At 35.8% G+C, this 19,224-nt stretch overlaps 1 protein-coding gene across 3 annotated transcripts in view; it reads right to left on the minus strand.

Moving 5' to 3' along the window:
* The window catches only part of slc24a4a (solute carrier family 24 member 4a), a 67,740-nt gene that overhangs the window by 40,032 nt on the left and 8,484 nt on the right, over positions 1-19,224 (minus strand). For all 3 annotated transcript variants that reach the window (XM_077240130.1, XM_077240133.1, XM_077240132.1), the window contains exon 2: positions 12,038-12,151. In XM_077240130.1, the coding sequence (XP_077096245.1) occupies positions 12,038-12,151 (114 nt within the window). The remainder of the gene's footprint in view (positions 1-12,037; positions 12,152-19,224) is intronic.

Genomic DNA, 19,224 nt, shown 5'->3' on the forward strand with positions numbered 1-19,224 from the left:
CAATCCTTACTTTGGGCCGGTTCTTTGTGGCAAGCTGTATGCGTGCGTTGAGATGCGGAATAGGCAATATAAAAATGCTGTCATTATAAAAGGTTTCTAGTGTCAATGTATTGCTTGTTTTTCTGTTTACATTTCATGTTGTGACACTTCTCCTCTCGAACATAATGCTGGTACGTCAGAGCGACCAAAGCGTCAACAAACTTCAATAAGCATCCCGTGACTTTTTGACAAGCGTCCTCGACAGGGCGGCCAGAGCTTCTTTGCCGCTCAAGTCGACGGCGGTGTGAACGTATAGTTATGCTTCTTGCGCGCACTTTTGGGACTCAGTTTTGAACTGGTGTCAAGGCGCAATGAATTAAATGAACAAATGGTAATTAAATAGAACCCCTAGGTGAAATGAACGAGGGAGAGGATCACAACATGTGAATTCATCCACTCCCGAAATACTTCAAAGTAGTGGCTGGTGAACTGGAAGAATAGAGTAAACATTAAAGTTACTTACACAATGTGTATCTGATATGAATAAAACGTCTCGAATTATAATGGAAAGGGTTATTATTACCTCTTCCATAAACATCAGTGTGTATTTTACAAACTCTAAATGTATTGTTTTTTTTTAGTACTTATGTAAATTTAGGGGGCGGCCGTTCCAACGTCTATGCACCCATCTCATTAGGTGATGTTAATATTTAATATAAAATAATATACTGGTTGTTTTGACTGTTGTGTTATTTTGTGTTGTAAGTATGCCTAATAGTGCGTGTGCACAGTTTCACACAATGTTTGTATACTTTAACCACCTCCGAGGATATAGGGGTCGCGAATCACTCGCACCTTTATTTTGGGGGTCGTGGGCTGAAAAGTTTGGGAACCCCTGATCTAGAGGATTGGTGCGGTCTCTCATTACTCTGCCAAGCGTGCCGCACAAGCCCTGAAAAGTGAAGCCAAAGCATCTCAATCGCCCCCAAGTGGTTGGTCCCAGTATAGGTCATAAACCCCGCCCTAATGGGACACTACGGAAAATAAACAAATCAAATCAATCAATCAATATCAAATAAATCAATCAATAAACAAATCAAATCAAATCAAATTACACTTCAAATACATTTTTTCCAAAGATGTTTTCTATCATTTTAGGTAGTTTTTAATCACACAAGTAAGTTTAAATGTTCATTTTTTTAAACAAGTTTGGTTTTAGTTAGTAATTTGATGCTATAAAAACAGGAATCTGACGTCAGGATTAACAGCTTCTTTGAACGAAGTAGTCACTGAGGCACCAACGGACTTTTTTGGGGATTTTCGGGAGGAGATTGGAGCTACAACTTTTATTTCAACATGTCCATAACTGTTTATTTCACACCGACATGAGTCGTTCTGCAGTAAACCATTTCTGCAGGAGTGAGGGCGGGACCTTGATATCGCGGCTCCACTTTACGCTAACTACCGCTCAGAATCAGGTCCCAAATCAGCGCCATATTAGGACTTTGGCGGCTGCACTTTTCACCAATGGAAGAATGTGAAGGGGCGTCATCCTTTTAAGTCTATGTTTCACGCCGGAAAGAACGCTGATCATGTAGCCTTGTATACCAGTATGCTCAACGTTTTTATTTATCTTTATTTTCACCATGGAAACAAGTCAAGACTTCTCACTTTACCTTTACCTAGGCGTAAGATTTAGTTTCAGACGTGCGCTACGTCCATGATGGTGCAATAGGTATTAATTCTAACCTAGTGGGAAAAAAAGTATACTTTTTTGTATTTGAAATATATTCCCTTTTTAATAGTACATAGCAAATACTAACGAAAAAATGTTTACTCTCTGTAACCCTCTGAGCCAGTAGAATGTGCCGGCGCGTTCTGCTGGAATTTTTCCTCATGACAGCGTAAACAACTTAAAATACTCTGTCATTTTTGGCCATACATATAAGTCTTTATACACATTTATAAACTATAAAGGGTCTACTTTTATTTGTGTACACACAATGACAACAAATCCATGTGTTTGTCTAAAATAAAGAGAATAAAGCAGCTTTCAGCTGTCGCGGTCTCCGCGAGAAACTTTCTGAAAGACGTCTGAATAATGAACTGAAACATAACGAATACTTATCAAACAAACATAAAATGTACATCTAAAGAAAGCTTGACATGTCTACTTTTAAATAAGAGTTCACATTTAAACAAATATTCTCCTGCAATGTAATCTGTATGAAACTAAAGAGATGTACAGTTTCTCCTAGCTCAGCTAATTATCGTTAATGTGGTCACACCCACATGCAGAGAGCTCTATTTATAAGATAATGTGTTGAGGCGATCTATGCGAAATGGTAAACACCCCCAACAATGCCTTGAAATCATTAAGTTTCATCATAAATTTCATTCACTTTCCTGCGCGTTTGGAAGATGGCACGCTACACAGGTGAGGAAGCTCTTCAGCTCGTCATGGATGATGGCAAAGAGATTGCATTTTCCTCGGAAGAAGAGCGGGACTTATTTTGAATAATGACTTGATCCAGCCGTGGATACAATTTCGGAACTTAAGACTGGAGTAATAATTGACATCAAAGGAATAAATTGCATTTTAAAATATATTTAAATAGAAAACATTTATTTTAAATTGCAAAAATAAACAGTTTTTGCTTTATTTTGGATCAACTGAAAAAAACAAAAATGTCAGGGCATGTCAAAACTTCTTCCGGGCCCCAAAATACTCTTAGGGCCCAGAGGGTTAAATATATTAAAAGTATATTAATATCATGCTTTTACATATTTTCACATTACAACTTTTAACAAGCTTTAAAATAATTGTACTTTAGTATATTTTCTAAAAATATACTTGAAGTGAACATTTTTTATTTTTTAAAATTGTCATTTTAACAATGCATTGAAAATATACTTTCAAAATACATTGTAGTATACAATAGCATATTGTATAATATTAGGGCTGTGACGGTGTCAGTTTTTTACCACGGCGGTGGTAATAGACCAACTTTTGAAATAAAATAATATTAATAAACAAGGCTCAAACATCCATTTTGTAACCGACATGAGTGTTTATTTGAGCAATTCCGTCAAAGAACCAACACACTAAAGCCTGTAAGGCATTTAAATAAATAAAATGCTAACTTAAATAATATAATAGACTAAAAAAAAATATTAGTTTGATATTTTCACACAAAGACGCGTGATATAGCCTAAGCCTACCGCTCTGCGCTGAGAGGGATGTGGGACACGAGCAGGAAAGAGACCATCGATCTCTTTTCTGATATCCTCATGTTTTCTACTTGTTGTAAAAGGTCTGAAGAGATTTTATCTTCAACAAGGGCAAGGCATTTAGGCTGTTTGATTTTACGCAGCCAGAGAAAGCTAAACTAAAAATCACCCGTGTGTTTGAAACACTGTTTACAAATAAATGTACGCGCCTTACCATGTCTAATAACAAGCACAAACTGCAAGTAAAAAGCTAGGCTATCTTTCCTACAGCGTTTTTCTACTTTACCACAGTTAAGAAAGCGAATATAATAGACCTAATTAAAAGCGAACCAAGGAAGAAACGTTTATAGTCCCCTTTGAATATGTTAGACGTGAGTGAAGATTTGAGATTCCATGTCCAGTGGAATAACTACTGTAATAGAATATTGTTAAATTCGCTGATAATCGGGTGACCAGATCACAAACCAGAATACAAAGCTGACAAAGCTTAAATTTAGGAGCTCACGCACAACTCTCTCATTCGTCATGAATCCAAATGTTTCCATGGCTGCGATGTAACATTTAATTGCCAACCAATTATTTATTTTGTAAACAAAGCTTTGTGCTTCACTTGTCATAATATTCATGTAAAACAGCCTTTACATACAAAAAATGTGTTTTGGCGTACCACCGCCGGTGCTACTCAGCCACCGCTGTGGAGCTTTACAACCGTGGTGGAGCGATTGTCAACTTTACTGGCACAGCTCTATATAGTATATTGTACAAAGTATAAAGCTAAGCGATATTTGTTTATTAATATGCATTTGTTACTGGTATTACAGAGCAAATAATTTTTACACAAATATGATACACTTATCGTATACATCTTGTATGTTTCGAAGACACTCATAATGAATTTGTAATGTACTTGTAACACAAATAAAGTAGACTTTAATATTACTAATCAAGCATGTTATTAGTCCCTACCAAGGTTATTATAGTTTTGCATTTTTCATTAGTTTTTATTTTTATTTCGTTTTGACTTTTTGTTTTCAAATTCAGTTTAGTTTTAATTCGTTTTTAAAGTGGGTTTGCTAGTTTAGTTTTTATTTTTTGAAAATGCTTAGTTTTAGTTTAGTTATAGTGTTAAGTCTTTTTCTCTAATTTGGGTTATTTGTCAAGGGCAAGATTCAAAAAGGTCCGAAAAAGTATTGTGTAATAATAACTCAACTAAAAATCATACAATTTCAGAAATATGTATTCAACAATAACACCAGTAGCTACATAAAATGTACATATGGGCACATATATGTAAACAGTCTACACAAGACTCTGCTTTCAGAGTGTCAGGAGCTCAATCTCTTTACCTCTACAAAATCCACACGCCATACCAAAAAACTACACATCTTCTATACAAAATTCACAACCTATACAAATCCCACAGCTGTACAATTTTAACACCCTATACTAAATTTACCCAATACAATACTCATCTGGATTGAAGCAGCAAACATTCAGTGTAAGAGTAAAAAAATTACATAACATTATTTAATATTTGTATCACAGCTTATATCGTGTTTTGACATCGACAACCCAACTGCATTTTACCTCTACCTTTCTAAAGCCGCAATCGCTTCTCGGGTTGACATTAACACACTGACAAAATTGTATTCAGAATTTAAAAAAATGTTATACCACTTTTTAATGTGTGAATGTGTATCTCGTGAAGGTGTTCACGAGATACCAACCTTTCGCAAACTTGCTTTCAACGAACACTTATCATGGAAACGCGGTGTGCAGGGAGGGGAGGGGCTGTGTGTGTGTCTGCGTGTGTGTGTGTGTGTGTGTGTGTCTGCGTGTGTGTGCGTGAGAGACGCGTGAGTGACAGAGAGAGCAGGGAAAGGAAATGCAGATGAACGAATACGCTCCTTTTTTAAAAATGAATAACGAAACGCAAATGTGGCAGCCGGTGCGGCCCAAGACGAAAACTAAGGACATTTACTCTTTAATTTAAATTAATTTTAGTTAGTTTTGCCAAACACACATTACAGTCTTAGTTAGTTATCGTTTTTCTGTAATGCCTCGTTTTTATTTTTATTTCAGTTAACGACAGTGTTTTTTCCCACCTAGTTTTCGTTTTTTCATTCGTTTTCGTTAATGATTATAACCTTGGTCCCTACACAGGCATATACTTTAAGCATACTAAGTACAGTATACTTGAAGTTGTCTCAATTTAGCACACAAAAGTATATTAAAGGATTAATATGCCATCCAAGATATCCATGACTTTCTTTCCTCAGTGGAAGAGAAAATATTTTTTTCAAAAAAAGGATAGGTCATTTTTTATATATATATATATATATATATATATATATATATATATATATATATATATATACACACACTTTTTAACTACAATTGTTCAGATTGAGCTGATCTGCAACGCGCCAGGAACTACGTCATCACGTTGAAAGGTCATGCTTGATGTCGGCGAAAGTACCGCCCCACTCGACCGTGCGAAGGAGGATAGTTCAAATTGTATTGGTCGCTTTGTAAACGGTGGGGCGGTACTTCCGCCGACATCGAGTCTGACCTTTCAATGTGATGATGTAAATTTTCATTTTGAGGTGAACTAATCCTTTAAATACATTTAAAGTTATGCTTTACTACAATTTAATTACAACTAAAATATACTTGGTACAAAATTAGTTGTTTCAAATAGGGTTGCACCGATACCACTTTTTAAGGATTGAGTACGAGTACCGATATTTTTTTCCTGGTACTCACCGATACCGATACCGATGCCTGTTGTACTGGGGGGGGGGTCTCGTTTTATGTGGCAATTTTCTAAGTACAACACAATGAGACTAATGAACATATCAGCATCTTTATTTTCAACAACTTAAGCACATAAGAATGATTTATTTTTTTAAGTTTATTTATCACAAATTTTCAAAGCCCACATTTCACAGTGTCCAATAACCTCCAAAGGGCAAAACCAAGGACATAATGAATGTAATTTTTACCTGCCTATCACAAAGTGCTAAAGAAATCACAGACAACAAGACAATCAAATTTGTCATATAGTGCCAAAGAAATCACAGAACAAATGTTTAACATAACACTGAGTAACAATGTAATCACAGCCGAAAGTGTAAAGTGAAATATTAGAGTGTACAATTAAATCTAGCAACACTATAACTGCAGGAAGAGTGTGCATAAGAATTAAGAAATATAAGCTAAGGATATATACGTGAGGTCACGCGTCACATGAGGTATCGGTCTTTGGTATCGGGGTATTTTTACGAGTACGAGTACGAGTACACACATGAGCTTGGTATCGGGCCGATACCGATACTGGTATCGGTATCGGTGCATCCCTAGTTTCAAAATAGCACACTTCAAGTTAACTAATCATTAACACACTTGAAGTATTCTGAATTAGTCTGGCTGCAAGTATACTTAGCATATTATTTTTTTTTCACCAGGGTACAGAGGACTTAAAACGTATTTTATGTTAAGCTTAGTCTTGCGACTGGGGTGTACGTTCAGCTGGTGCAACCGGCCCAAGGTCACACTGTTGAGGCTCACACTGCCTGTCTTTGTGAGAGACTTTCATGGAGAAATCTAAACAAATGAGCGTAACGGCACACAAAGAAACTCACAGAAGAAACATACTGAGGTAAAAAAATTCTAAATGTTTTTTTTAATATTTAACAAATGTTTAGGCAAATAACATAACACGACCTAGGGAGGCGTTTTGCCGAATATCTTGATTGCAAATGTTACATTGATATTAAAGTTACTTACATTTTAGACACAATATTAACTGTTCTTGTTCTATTTCACCAATGAAAATAGTTCCAAACAAAGATCACAGAAGAACTACTGCACATTCTCTAAGCAACACTCAGCGCCGTCAGCGGTGTTTTTTTACTGAATTATTTAGCGTATTAAATTAATCGGTTAAATTAATGACTCAATGACTTACTCATTAAGTGACTTGCCGCCCCTACTGGCGGTTTAATTTTATGTTTAAAAGTATCACTGCATTTCTTCGTACATCCAAAAAATGATTTATAAACATTTCTCTCATAACATTATTTATTGGAGTTGTAATTTTGCAGTTTGAATTATTTAATTTGATTGGTAACAGCCTTATAGTGTTTTATAACTGAATTTATTGATCAAATGTAAGACTTTGACATGAAAGATAATGCATACATTTAATAGGTTAAAAAAGGCCCTTATAAAGTAAATAACACCCTAATGTAAATATAAAAAATATGCAGATTTAAGCATGTAAAAACAGATAGAACACTCATGAAAATATTGCTTCAGAATATATTGTTTACACCACCAAATATAATTTTTTTTTGTCAAGCCCTGAATAATATAAAACAATTATTATATTCAGGCATGTGATTGGCTAAGGACAAAAAAGCAGGAAATTATACCGTTCTCAGTCAAGAGCAGTGAGTGATTTCCTCAGTGTTTTGTTGTTTTATTAACATTAAATAGATAGTTCTCCCAAAATTTTTTATTGTAATCATTTACTCTCTCAAGTTGTTTTAAACCTGAATAAGTTTCTTTCTTCTGTTGAAGTTATTTGGAAGAATGTGGGTAACTTCATGTACCCCAGTGATTTCCATAGTATATTTTTCCCTATGGAAGTCAATGGGGACCAGCAACTGTCTGGTTACACACATTCTTCAAAATATCTTCTTTTGTGTTCAGCATAAGAAATAAATTAATACAGGTTTGGAACAACATTACAGTGAATAAATAATGACAATTTTTATTTTTGGGTCAACTACCCCTTTAAGGACAAGCGGCTGCATGTTTATTATTAGGGCTACGGTCTCTTTAACCCTCTGGGGTCCAATGTGTTTTTGGGGTCCTGGAGGTGTTCTGACATGCTCTAACATTTGTGCTTTTTTCAGTTATTTATAAACATGTTAATGGCAAAGGTGTAAATTCACTCTATATAGCACAAACAGGGCTACCATAATATGTTAGCAAGATGTATGTACATGTTTGTATTTTTGAGAGAATATTGTTTATGCATGGTTATTGAAAAAACTAAAACTTAAGGTCTCTGAAATAAGGCCACAAAACACATACTAAATATGTGTCCACAAGACTTTTGACTAATGGATGTTCTCGCCTAGGATTTTTGCTTCAAAATGATCTGAAAATCATCCTTCCAAATCATTCACATAAAACAATATATTGATTTAAATTTAGTAAAACACTTTTTGTTTGGAAAGGCAATATGCGAAATGGGCGTGACTCATGTATAATGGTCTGATTCACACCTGTGAAGACAAAAGACCTGCTTAATGAGCCTGCATAATGAGCTTTTCACAGGTGTGTCACTGAGCCACAAGAAAGAATACAAGGACACAAGAAAAGAAATGTGTATATATACTACAAAATTGGTTCACAGTTGGAAACATCTATAAAAAAATATTATTTTTCCACTTGTATTTTTGCTTGCAAATTGTATATTATCCAAGGTGAACATTTCTAGTAATTGTGTAGTTAATTCTCATACTGTATTTTCAGAAAGTTTTGGATATGTATCCTCTCCCCAAATTTGTCACTAATAAAACACAATACAAATAATTTGAAGAGAAGGCTTATATTGACCTTTTAAGATTTTGTTTACATCTACCTTGTAAATATATTATTTGCTATTTTATTAAAAAGGTTACAATTACAGCAACAATTAAAATAACAATATTTCAAGTGTAATATTTCTTTGTAAAAACTAAAGTATACATTTTATCATACATATTTCAAAGTTAAGGATTCATTAGTTTGAATAAAGCCTACATTGGAACAAACACTATAATAGCATTCTAGTTGATGACTTTATTTTTGACAAAACAAACATAGCCTAATATATTTAACATTTAAGCAGAAATTGGTGAACAAAAGCTTATTCAATGTGGCAGTAGTCTATAGTTTAGGCTACAGTTAATAATCTATCCAAAAACTAGTCAACGAAATGTTGTCTTTCATATTTCGTCTGTAACATAGGGATATCGTTTGTTGTTTTTATGATAGCCTATATTAGGGCATATAAATATTAATATACAGTTTAATACGTTGCTAATACAAAGACATTTTAACGTTATTTCAACATATTTCAGTCGATTTTCACTCATCTCAGTATAGCAATAGGGTTTGGTAAAAACTGTTCGTTCATTCACACACAGACGCGATTTCATATTGAAACAGTCTTTTTGCGGTTTACATACACTATGATATCGCAATTAGAACAATAATAAAAAAAACTTACTTATCAGATCCGTTGCTCCTCGAAATGAAAAAAACCAGCACATGTTCTGAGGTAAATGTCCCAGGATTATTCCTCACACAGCCTCGCAAGAAGAAATAGGCTACACATTAATCCGATGATTACATTTGTTGTGTTATCGCGTTTATGAGGGGCGTTGACACTTTGCATGTGTTGCTTCAGATCATTTGCGTTTGAATACCGCGCGCTCTCCGTGGGCGTGTCAGATTAGCAGAATAATGAGCTGAGAGAACGATAATGAGATCGGCTGACAGCTCTCTCTTTTTTAATAGATTACATAAACAGAGAATATTTATTTTAGTTTTGAATTAGATATTTTAAAAGTACAAACTTAAATGATAATAAAGATATATTGCTCGTGCTTGTGTGAATAGTATTCACTGAGCTTTGTTTAAGTTTAGAGACGTGCACCAGAAAAAAAATTAACGGAGACAGAGAGGCAGAAAGCACACCCTGTTTATTTTCTTCATTTTACAAAAGCACACGGTTTTGATGTTAATGTGAGTGTACACAAAAAAAAGAAGACCCTCTATAGTTTATAATCATGTATTGATTTTATTTATATGACCAAAAATGACGGAGTATTTTAAGTCTATGTTGCTGCTATGTGGAAAAAAAACAGCAAAACGCGCCGGCGCGTTTCTCGACCCCAGAGAGTTAAGACCTGTACGCGACGCCTCTAATATACACGCGCATTTGACAAGCAGATTTCTCAGTTTTCTCGGTTTGCTTTCAGTTTGGACATAACCAACTTTCCTTATGTAAACCTTGTGTGTATTTGAGAGTATTAGCGAAATAAGACTTGAAAGATAATTTAGTCCAGTAACCAGGTGCTGTTAGATAGGCTTTTAGTGCATGTGCGCGTCGGGTGTTTGCGCTCAGTAAAGCGCATGTTAGAACAGCGCATCAGCAGTGAATGACATGTTTAACCGGCAAGGCTTTAAAGCACATGCAAATAATTAACTTTTGTGAACTCACTGAACTGATGTGGCCGTTTCTCTGAGTTAACATTTGATGTGAGTATTTGTCGCGTTGAACACTAATGCTGTTGAGACGGGGGCTCCAGAACTGCAACTGATAGAATGCACGATATACATATTTCTACAAAAGCAGTCAGCAGCTTGCTTGGAGTAAGGATCATAGCGCAAATTTGAACTATATCGATATATCGCCCAGCCCTACTGGTGGCCTAACGCCGATGATCTTGTCAACTGACAACGATACCACTGTAGTGCGAGAGCCACTGAGGTACGAAATTGAGCAGGTGAACAAGCTGAACGCAAATACGTCCTGGTTGATACTTGGAAATGAAGGAAAAAGTATATATCGATATATCCCCCCCCCCTCCTATTATTTTTTTTTTTACAGATCTGCATGATTCACGTAGGTCACATTTTCAGGTCGGAAAATCCAGAATTCCGGATTAATCCGGAAAAATCACATCCCTGTATATTCTAATTGTTTGGCTTCTGTGGTGGAAAATTTAAACTGAATATTAAGAAAACCATGTTTTAATATTTGACCTTGTTTAACCTACTAAATCTCTAAAAACCATGTCTTAAGACTTTCTGTATTTTACATGAATGTGTGTGTGTCGAACCCCTGACTTTGTGTATAAATAACAAATATGGGAAATGAAACTAGACAGATGACTAAGTTAGAACTTGTGATCAATGAGGTAATCGTCAAAACATATTCTTCTCTACCCAGTAACAGAAGAGACTGTAAATGAATAACCAATCAAATTAATGTCATTATGCCATACCTCCCTATTGTATAAAAACTGTTGTTTCCGTGTTTTCGGTGGGATTCTCAATGGAAATTGTCTGAGATCCTCCGGCCTTCTTTATTCTTGGGAGATTCTCTGAGAAATGCTCGAGAACTCCTGGCCGCAATAAAGAGCATTCAAGGGACATCTACTGAAGTCTGTCTGTCATTTAAGCTGCGCAGCATAAGGAGTTGTTAGGTAAAGGAAAAACTCGAAGCTAAGATGTCGATTGTAGACGCAAGAGAGCTTGAGTAGAGTAGTTTAGCAAACTCGAAGCTAAGATGTCGACTGTAGACGCAAGAGAGCTTGAGTAGGGTAGGATTAGTAGAAAAACTCAGCGGTTGTCGATTGTAGACGCAGGGAGCTGGAGTATTACAGAGTGAGCATTTTAGGAAAAGCGGATAGTCAGATTATAGGTTAGCATTAGAAAAGGAAAATTCCACCACACTTCCTAAAACACAAGTGTGAATGCAATGTAGACTATATCACATTCAAAACAACAAAAAGTTTTGAGTCCTCTTTAACGTTCCGGCACAAGTCAATTCACTAACTTTTTTCTTTGTTAAATTTGCACAAGAAACATGGGTTGGAGCTCTTAATTTTGAACTCAAAGTGCTCCAGATTGATGAATTTTACTTAAAAAATGTACAATATTGTCTTGCCCGCAAACCCCCCTAGAGGGACTAAGGTCTGCCCACCAGTCCCACAAAATCCTGTGGGAAACACTGCATACTATTAAGTGACACATGCATTACCTGGTTTTGTGCAGTTCTTCTCCTCTGTCTCATTGTCTCCCGCTATGGCCATAAGCCTTCGGCCCAAGTGATCTCTTTGAACAGCAAAATCCTCCTGTAGCACCAGCCCATGACCTGTGTATGAAGATGTATCTCAGTACATAAAATAAAATATTCAGAATTACCTGTAGATATAGAAACTTAGGCCTTACACGTACAAAATATTAATGATAAAATAAAATTAATCTTAACCTAATATATTTCTGTAAAAGTGTTCATTTAAACAGTCAAATGTTGTTTAAATATAATGTCACTGAATAATTTTATACTTTTGTACATCACCTTGCACTACATTTAATATCAATGACCCAAATACTCATCATCATCAAAAAACGGTTAACAACTTGGATTAGCTAATTAGCTAATCTACTAGTCGGTTTGTGGTTTGGTGTTTGATACTGTGGCCTTGATGTGCCAGGCTTTCTGTTTTAATCAATGTTTCTACAGGATGTGCATTTTATCATGGTTAGCAGCACCAGGGGGGGATTTATTTTGGGAAAATCTGACAACAACAAAAAAATGGTGTGATTATTCAGCCATGCATACTGTCTAACAGCCACAGCTTGAATTAGGATTTCATGTCTGTATGTCTATGCTTCAGCAGTTGATTTCAGCACATCTCTTTTCCATGAGGATATGCAATGAGGTCCAAAAAACAGGATAATCACATTTATCTTATGAAACTAAGCATAGCTCACATTTAGTGGGGCATATTTATTGGACAGTTGGGATTACAGCAGTTAATCACTGAACACATTGCGTTTATTCATATTATTGAGGGAAAAAAAGAAAACAAAACAGCTCACCCAAAAACAAAAATATTAAAATGTGTGGTTACATTTTCTGCATTACATGACAAATTACCCAGCAGAATGACTAGGCAGCTGTAGCCATAATTCGAGTTGGCAATCTGTTCTATTTTTGAGGATTTTCATAACATTCAATAGCATAGACACTTCTTGAACACCTGGATTCTTTCACCAATGCGGTCTGATAACTTGTATCATTTACCTTTATATGATGAACAGATTGAATTTAGGCTTTTATTTACATATAAACATTGAGCAGCGAACATAAACAGAAGCTCAACCGAACCTGCTTGATGCGCAAGAACAAACCTCATGGGCTCTCGCACGTCAAGCGAACATGCTTGAGCTTCTGTTTTTTATTACCATATACGATGTGTGCATTGATGAATGTTTATATGTGAATAGAAGCCTAAATTAAATGTCAATCATATAGAGCAATCGTGTCTCTTCAGAAAATGTACTAAACAGCTCAATTCATATGGGTCCGTTTTATGATCCCTATGAACTTTTTGGAGCGACAAAGTGGTAGTTGTGTGGAGTGAACAATGGAGGGACATATCAAATTTCATTCAAAATACCTTAATTTGCATTTCGAAATCAATGAAAGTATGGCTTGGAACACATGAGGGTGAGTAAATGGCCATTTTTATTTTTGGGTTAAATTACCCCATTAATAAATCGGTCCAAAAATTACTCTCAAACCGTCAGTTTCAATAAGTCCAATTACAGAATGTTGAAGTGGTTATTGACATTTTACTTTTGTTATGTTAGAGCTGCACGATTATGACAAAAATCATAATTGCCGATTATTCCCTTGAAATTTTAATTGCGATTATTAAATACGATTATCACAATTTACATTGAATATTTATAGGCATATTATAATACATGTTTACACAAAAATTGTTTACACACACACACACACAAGTACTGTCCCCCTTTACTTAACATACACATCAATTGTAAGAATGACTCATAGTAAAGATAAACATTAGGACTACTAAAGCAATTAAATAGCAGTCCCAAACTAGTTTGTTATTACAATGTTGATATGAGCCACCACTGTCATTTAAAAATATAAAAAATACCACAAAGTGAAAATAAAGTGGCATTTTTGGGTTATAGAAACGACACCCCATGGTGAATACACAATACTAACAAGAACTGTTAATGAAACAGCTCCCGGTGAATAGAATGAAAATCAAACCTGCATGCAAATCCTTCTCAGCTAACACGTGATTTATTGGTATTTTACTTTTATTCCGTGACTTACTAATTTACATTGTAACGACGTTGCATGCTCATAGTTTCTTTTGCACTTCATACAGTGAAGCGATACACTACGCGCGCCGCCGCATTTGCACGTGCAATTGAAGAGTGTGCGCTACGAGCACAGTATAACGGATGACAGGACAGTAGGCTAAAGTCCGTTTTTCTGAGGTGAACGACTTTTTATTTCAGCGTATACTTACGTCACTGCCTGGTATGTCATATTGTTCTGGGTTTTCTGAAGTAGCCGTGAGTCGCCTCTCATAACTTAATTATGCTCTAAACACACACACACACACAGAGTGGATTTTCTTTTGTAATCGCGGCTTTGAACGATTACTTAATCGTGGCATCCGTAATCGTAATCGCAATTAGAAATTCGATTAATTCTGCAGCCCTATGTCATGTCTAACTCAAAGTGAAAACTGTTAGCAGGATGCGTAAAGGGTGAAATGTTAATTTTAAATTGTTACATTTTAAAATGTTAAAGGGCTGGTATTATGTCCCTTTTTACAAGATAAGTCTCTGATGTCCCCAGATTGTGTATGTGAAGTTTTAGCTCAAAATACTCTCAATTGTCTCTTTTTTAAGGGTGAGCAAAAAACACAGTTTTGTGTGTGTCCCTTTAAATGCAAATGAGCTGGTGCTTCCCGCACAGAGGGCGGAGCTTCAACAGCTGGTGTCCTTAACAGCTTGCAGTCACACTAAAATGTCAGAAACTGTTCTGCCTTTTATGTTCAAACTGGAGTCAGACAATGATGGAGAGACTCAAGAAGAAGTGACATGTAGAATGCAACAGGAAGTTGGTTAGATTGGTTAGTTGATGAATTTATGAAGCGGATGTGGAGTTAACTAAGTCAATGATTAGCATATTCTGTCTTGATAATCTATAAATCGCTCGTGTGGGAACTGTTGTAAGATGCCTAGAGTGACATGCTATTGCATTCGTTTTTTGTACTGTATTGCAATAAATGTGAAAAGACGGATGCGACCGCTTGAGCAGACTCACAAACAACTCTTACTCTTCTCATGGACTCAGCCCCTTGGCCTTTGTTGTGTGTTCCCGAGGGCAAGGTTTATGTAAATTTATGTAAATCAGTCGTTTGTCGGAGTCCTTAAAAAGTGATTTCTGTAAAAGAAAATCCCCCTTTGCTTTGAACTTTGAGCGTTGTAACTTTGCAGATGTTGATTATGCTCAAACAGCAACATCACACACTAATTAAAGTTAAAAAAGTGAAATCATAATCAACCACCCCTTTAAATTATTTTCGATCCCAGTTTAATATACAGAAAACTAAATAACAAGACTTTTATTTAACAATTACCCTGAAAATTGCACACACAAAAAAAAAAGTGTATAGAACTTTATTAAAGAAAAAATGTTTTACCAAAATAGTGTTTTTGATGAGGGTGATGACAACTTTCATTTTCGGGTGACTTATTTCTATAAATACAAAAAATATATTTTATCTGTTGATTCTTTGAATATTCGTTACCGTACATTAGTAGCAGACAGATAGACACTGAAAACAATTCCAGATGCTGAAATCCACTGCAGCAAAACCTGTCAAAATCAGGGTTCTCAAGTCTCACGCATTGGCCGTGAGACACACGCAATTCAACCAGTTCACACGCTCACACCGTGTGTTTCTCACGCTGAAAAGGCAATGCCAACCAAGTTGTCCTGTAAGCTTTATATATAACGTTGTATACGAGGCGCAGTCACACAAAGTGAAGTTTGGCTAGCTTACGTTATCTGAAACTAAGGGAAATGTTAGTGGCTATTTTATTTTAAATGATATATTATACTGTATTAATAGTCTTTGTAGTTACATTAAGGCTACATGTATTAAAGCAGAGTGCTCTGGGTAATATTCTATATCCTGTCAAAACATACATTAATCATTGCCATTGTATTTGTATTTTTCAAAGATGTCAGGGAAAAAGCAAAAAGATATTTTATCATTCTGGGCACCAAAGGGTAAGCCCCCTAAAAAGGTTGCAAGGCATCAAAATGTGCAACAAACACTTACAACACAAAACATTTCATAAGCTGGATTGTGTACTCTTGTGTACACACACACACACCTTAATACTCTAATGTGTCCACAATTTGTTCACAATGTCCCACCACACAATAAATCATTATACCATTTCAACTAGACACATTCAAAATGCATAAAGATTTGTTTTTCCAAACTGTTTGGAGCAATTTGTTATATTTTTGTAATTTTTGTATATTTGTAATTTTGAAATATAACATTAAAGAGTATATTTGATGTGATAAATTGCTCTGTCATTTATCAGATTTACCAATTGTTATAATTTCAATTTGTGCTGGTTAATAATGAACAACGGCTAAAATTGGGGGGCGGGGCTCCATTAGGGCTCCTCCCCTAACCACATGTGATCTCACTCCAAGCTTTTGATCAAACTTGAGAACCCTGCAAAATATTCCAACTGATCCAAAACAAGAACAGAATGACCCACTTTCAGCTTATGAGAAGCAGAAAAAAAGTGCCAGTAAAGTTGTGTAACAAACTGTCACAGGAGGACAGGATAATAAACTCAACACAGCCATAAAGTTCATTAAGCAACATTTTCAGCCCGCACTAACTTCTTTACAGTTATCGATGGAGGTAAATGAGAAGATGCAAAAGAACAGGAATGGGAATCGGGAAGCAGGAGTAATCCCAGCAGAAGGGCTCATCAGATATGCCAGTATTCGTAGAGCCATTAAGCAGAAAGCACATATTCAGCATCCTCATCATTACAATATAATGTGCAGGTAATCCCTTAAGCTGCTTGTCATTTTGCTGTAATTAAACTCAACCGCACCCACTAGTATTGCTCAGCCAGGCGGGCAACGCTGAACACTTTGTAGACAAATGAGAGTAAGTGGAAAAGAATGAAAACAAAATACCCTGTAATGAGAAATCATTTGCATCTGAGATGTGCTTGTATGACAGGGAAGGGCTGTACGATTAATCACTTTATTACTCGCTTGATTAATTAAAAATAATCGTCACCATATTGGCTCGCTCGTTATTTATCCCGAGAACGCTTTTTTATTTGACATTTGGTTATCTTGCAATGGTAACAAGTCCTAACTAACATTGATGTTTGTGGTTGCCAGATGTAAAGAGCTTAAATCCCCCAAACTACCGGTTGGTAAACTTTTAAACAATCACGGTCCACGATCTGGTATGCGATCTTCACAATTTTGAGATGTACTAACGAGAATATCCAGACTGGAATAAGCCTGTGAACTTGCACAATTGAAAACAAAATATTGCATTAAACAACCAGTTGTCAAAATAGTAATTCAATCCTGAGTTAAACTTTAAAAGACTACAGTCTTTAAGACCGAATGCATGAATCTAATATAATGACATTTCTTTCCCAACAGTTTCAGACTCACGAAGATATTCATATTTTTCATATTCTATATGGTGGTCAGTTCACAGCAGTGTCAGAATTTTTTTTTTTTATTCAAGGGGCAATGTTTGCCACCTTAAATTGATTTTCTGGGGCATTTTCACCTATATATAGGACTGTCGCGGTGAAGGAATTTCCCTTGCGGTAATTTTGAGTGGCTCAATAGCGCGATATGCGGTTTTACCGCCATTTATTTATTTATATTTATTTGTTGCTATATAAATACGTGTTATGATGTGGTCAGCATACACAAAAACAATATAACCAATGTAACTGAAACTAAACAGCGTCTCTGCGCATTGAAAGACTGTCACTCAGCGCGCAGTTGTTATGCCAACGGACTGTCTCTGAGTGAGTCATTAAACCGTTCATTCAACAAAAACGTTCAAAAAAGCTGATTCCTTAAATGATAGATGTAATGAAACAAGGTGTTAATTAATTTTTAACTTTGAGCTCCACTTTTCAAGGCTCAGCTGGCCAGCAATGCTTCACTTTTGGGTAAAGCTGAAGCAATGCTTCACTTAATAGAGACCAATGGCATTGATTAATGCGTGACTCGCTGCTTTCCCCCCACGGCTTCCTCGCGCTGTAATGCTGACCAGCGCTGACGCCATTCATGGTAAATACCCTTACACGTTAAAAGGATGATAGCCTACGACAAATATTTCGCTTTCCTTGGAAACGGCAACCTTTTCACGAATGTCCTTGACTTCAAAGACAGACGCAGGTAATCGCACGCGCTCAGTCGAACACATTCACTGTTTAGTGTCTGTTTAGGCTTAGGTCCAAATCCACGAATCCTCTGTACAAATCACCATGATAAACAGTCTTGTTATCATTATTAACCTATTTAACATTCAATACACATGGTACGAACTACGAAGGGTGGCCTTATGAAAAAAGAAAACGCGGTTCGCGGTTGCTGGGGTTACTTGCATTCCTCTGCGGTTGTCCTGTCAGAAGCGCGGTACTGCGATATTGCGGTTATCGCGACAGCCCTACCTATATATGGGCATTTTTAGATGTATGCATCACCTTTTATGTCAAATTCTAACATTCAAAATTAATTCTATTAGAATACTAACAATACCACTGTTACCAGTCAAATAAATCATTCAATTAAAATCCATCTTTGCAGTGCAGAGGTGACACAGAACTGGCATCAGAACTGGCATTAATATATTTACACTCCATTTACAATTGCATAAAGCGATGAGATTTTTTTTAATTAAATATTTAAATATGAAATGATTTTTTATTTTAATCTTTTAATTAAAGGTTACTTTAAATATGAAACTAAAACCACCAGTAGGTGACGGCAAGTCACTGTCTTAAGGGAGTTGAGAGAGTCATTTATTCAACCGATTTGTTCAAACGGCTGCAGTAACAGTAAAGGCACTATTTTTGGAATAGCCCATTAATGTAATACAATTATTGTTCATAAAAGTGATTTGTGAATGTGTGTGATTTCTTCATGCCTCATACAAGTTAACATTGTGCTTTTGTTTATCATAATTTTTGAATTTAGTCGTTTTAATTTCTGTTTAAAATAATTAGCAATCAGTTGTTTTAGGTTTAGAATGTATTTTAACCCTTTTTTGCTTATAATGTACAGCATAAAGCCTACATACT

Source organism: Siphateles boraxobius, unplaced genomic scaffold, assembly GCF_051911475.1.
Source record: "Siphateles boraxobius isolate OS27281-9 unplaced genomic scaffold, OSU_SipBor_1 22, whole genome shotgun sequence".
Classification (NCBI taxonomy): Eukaryota; Metazoa; Chordata; class Actinopteri; order Cypriniformes; family Leuciscidae; genus Siphateles; species Siphateles boraxobius.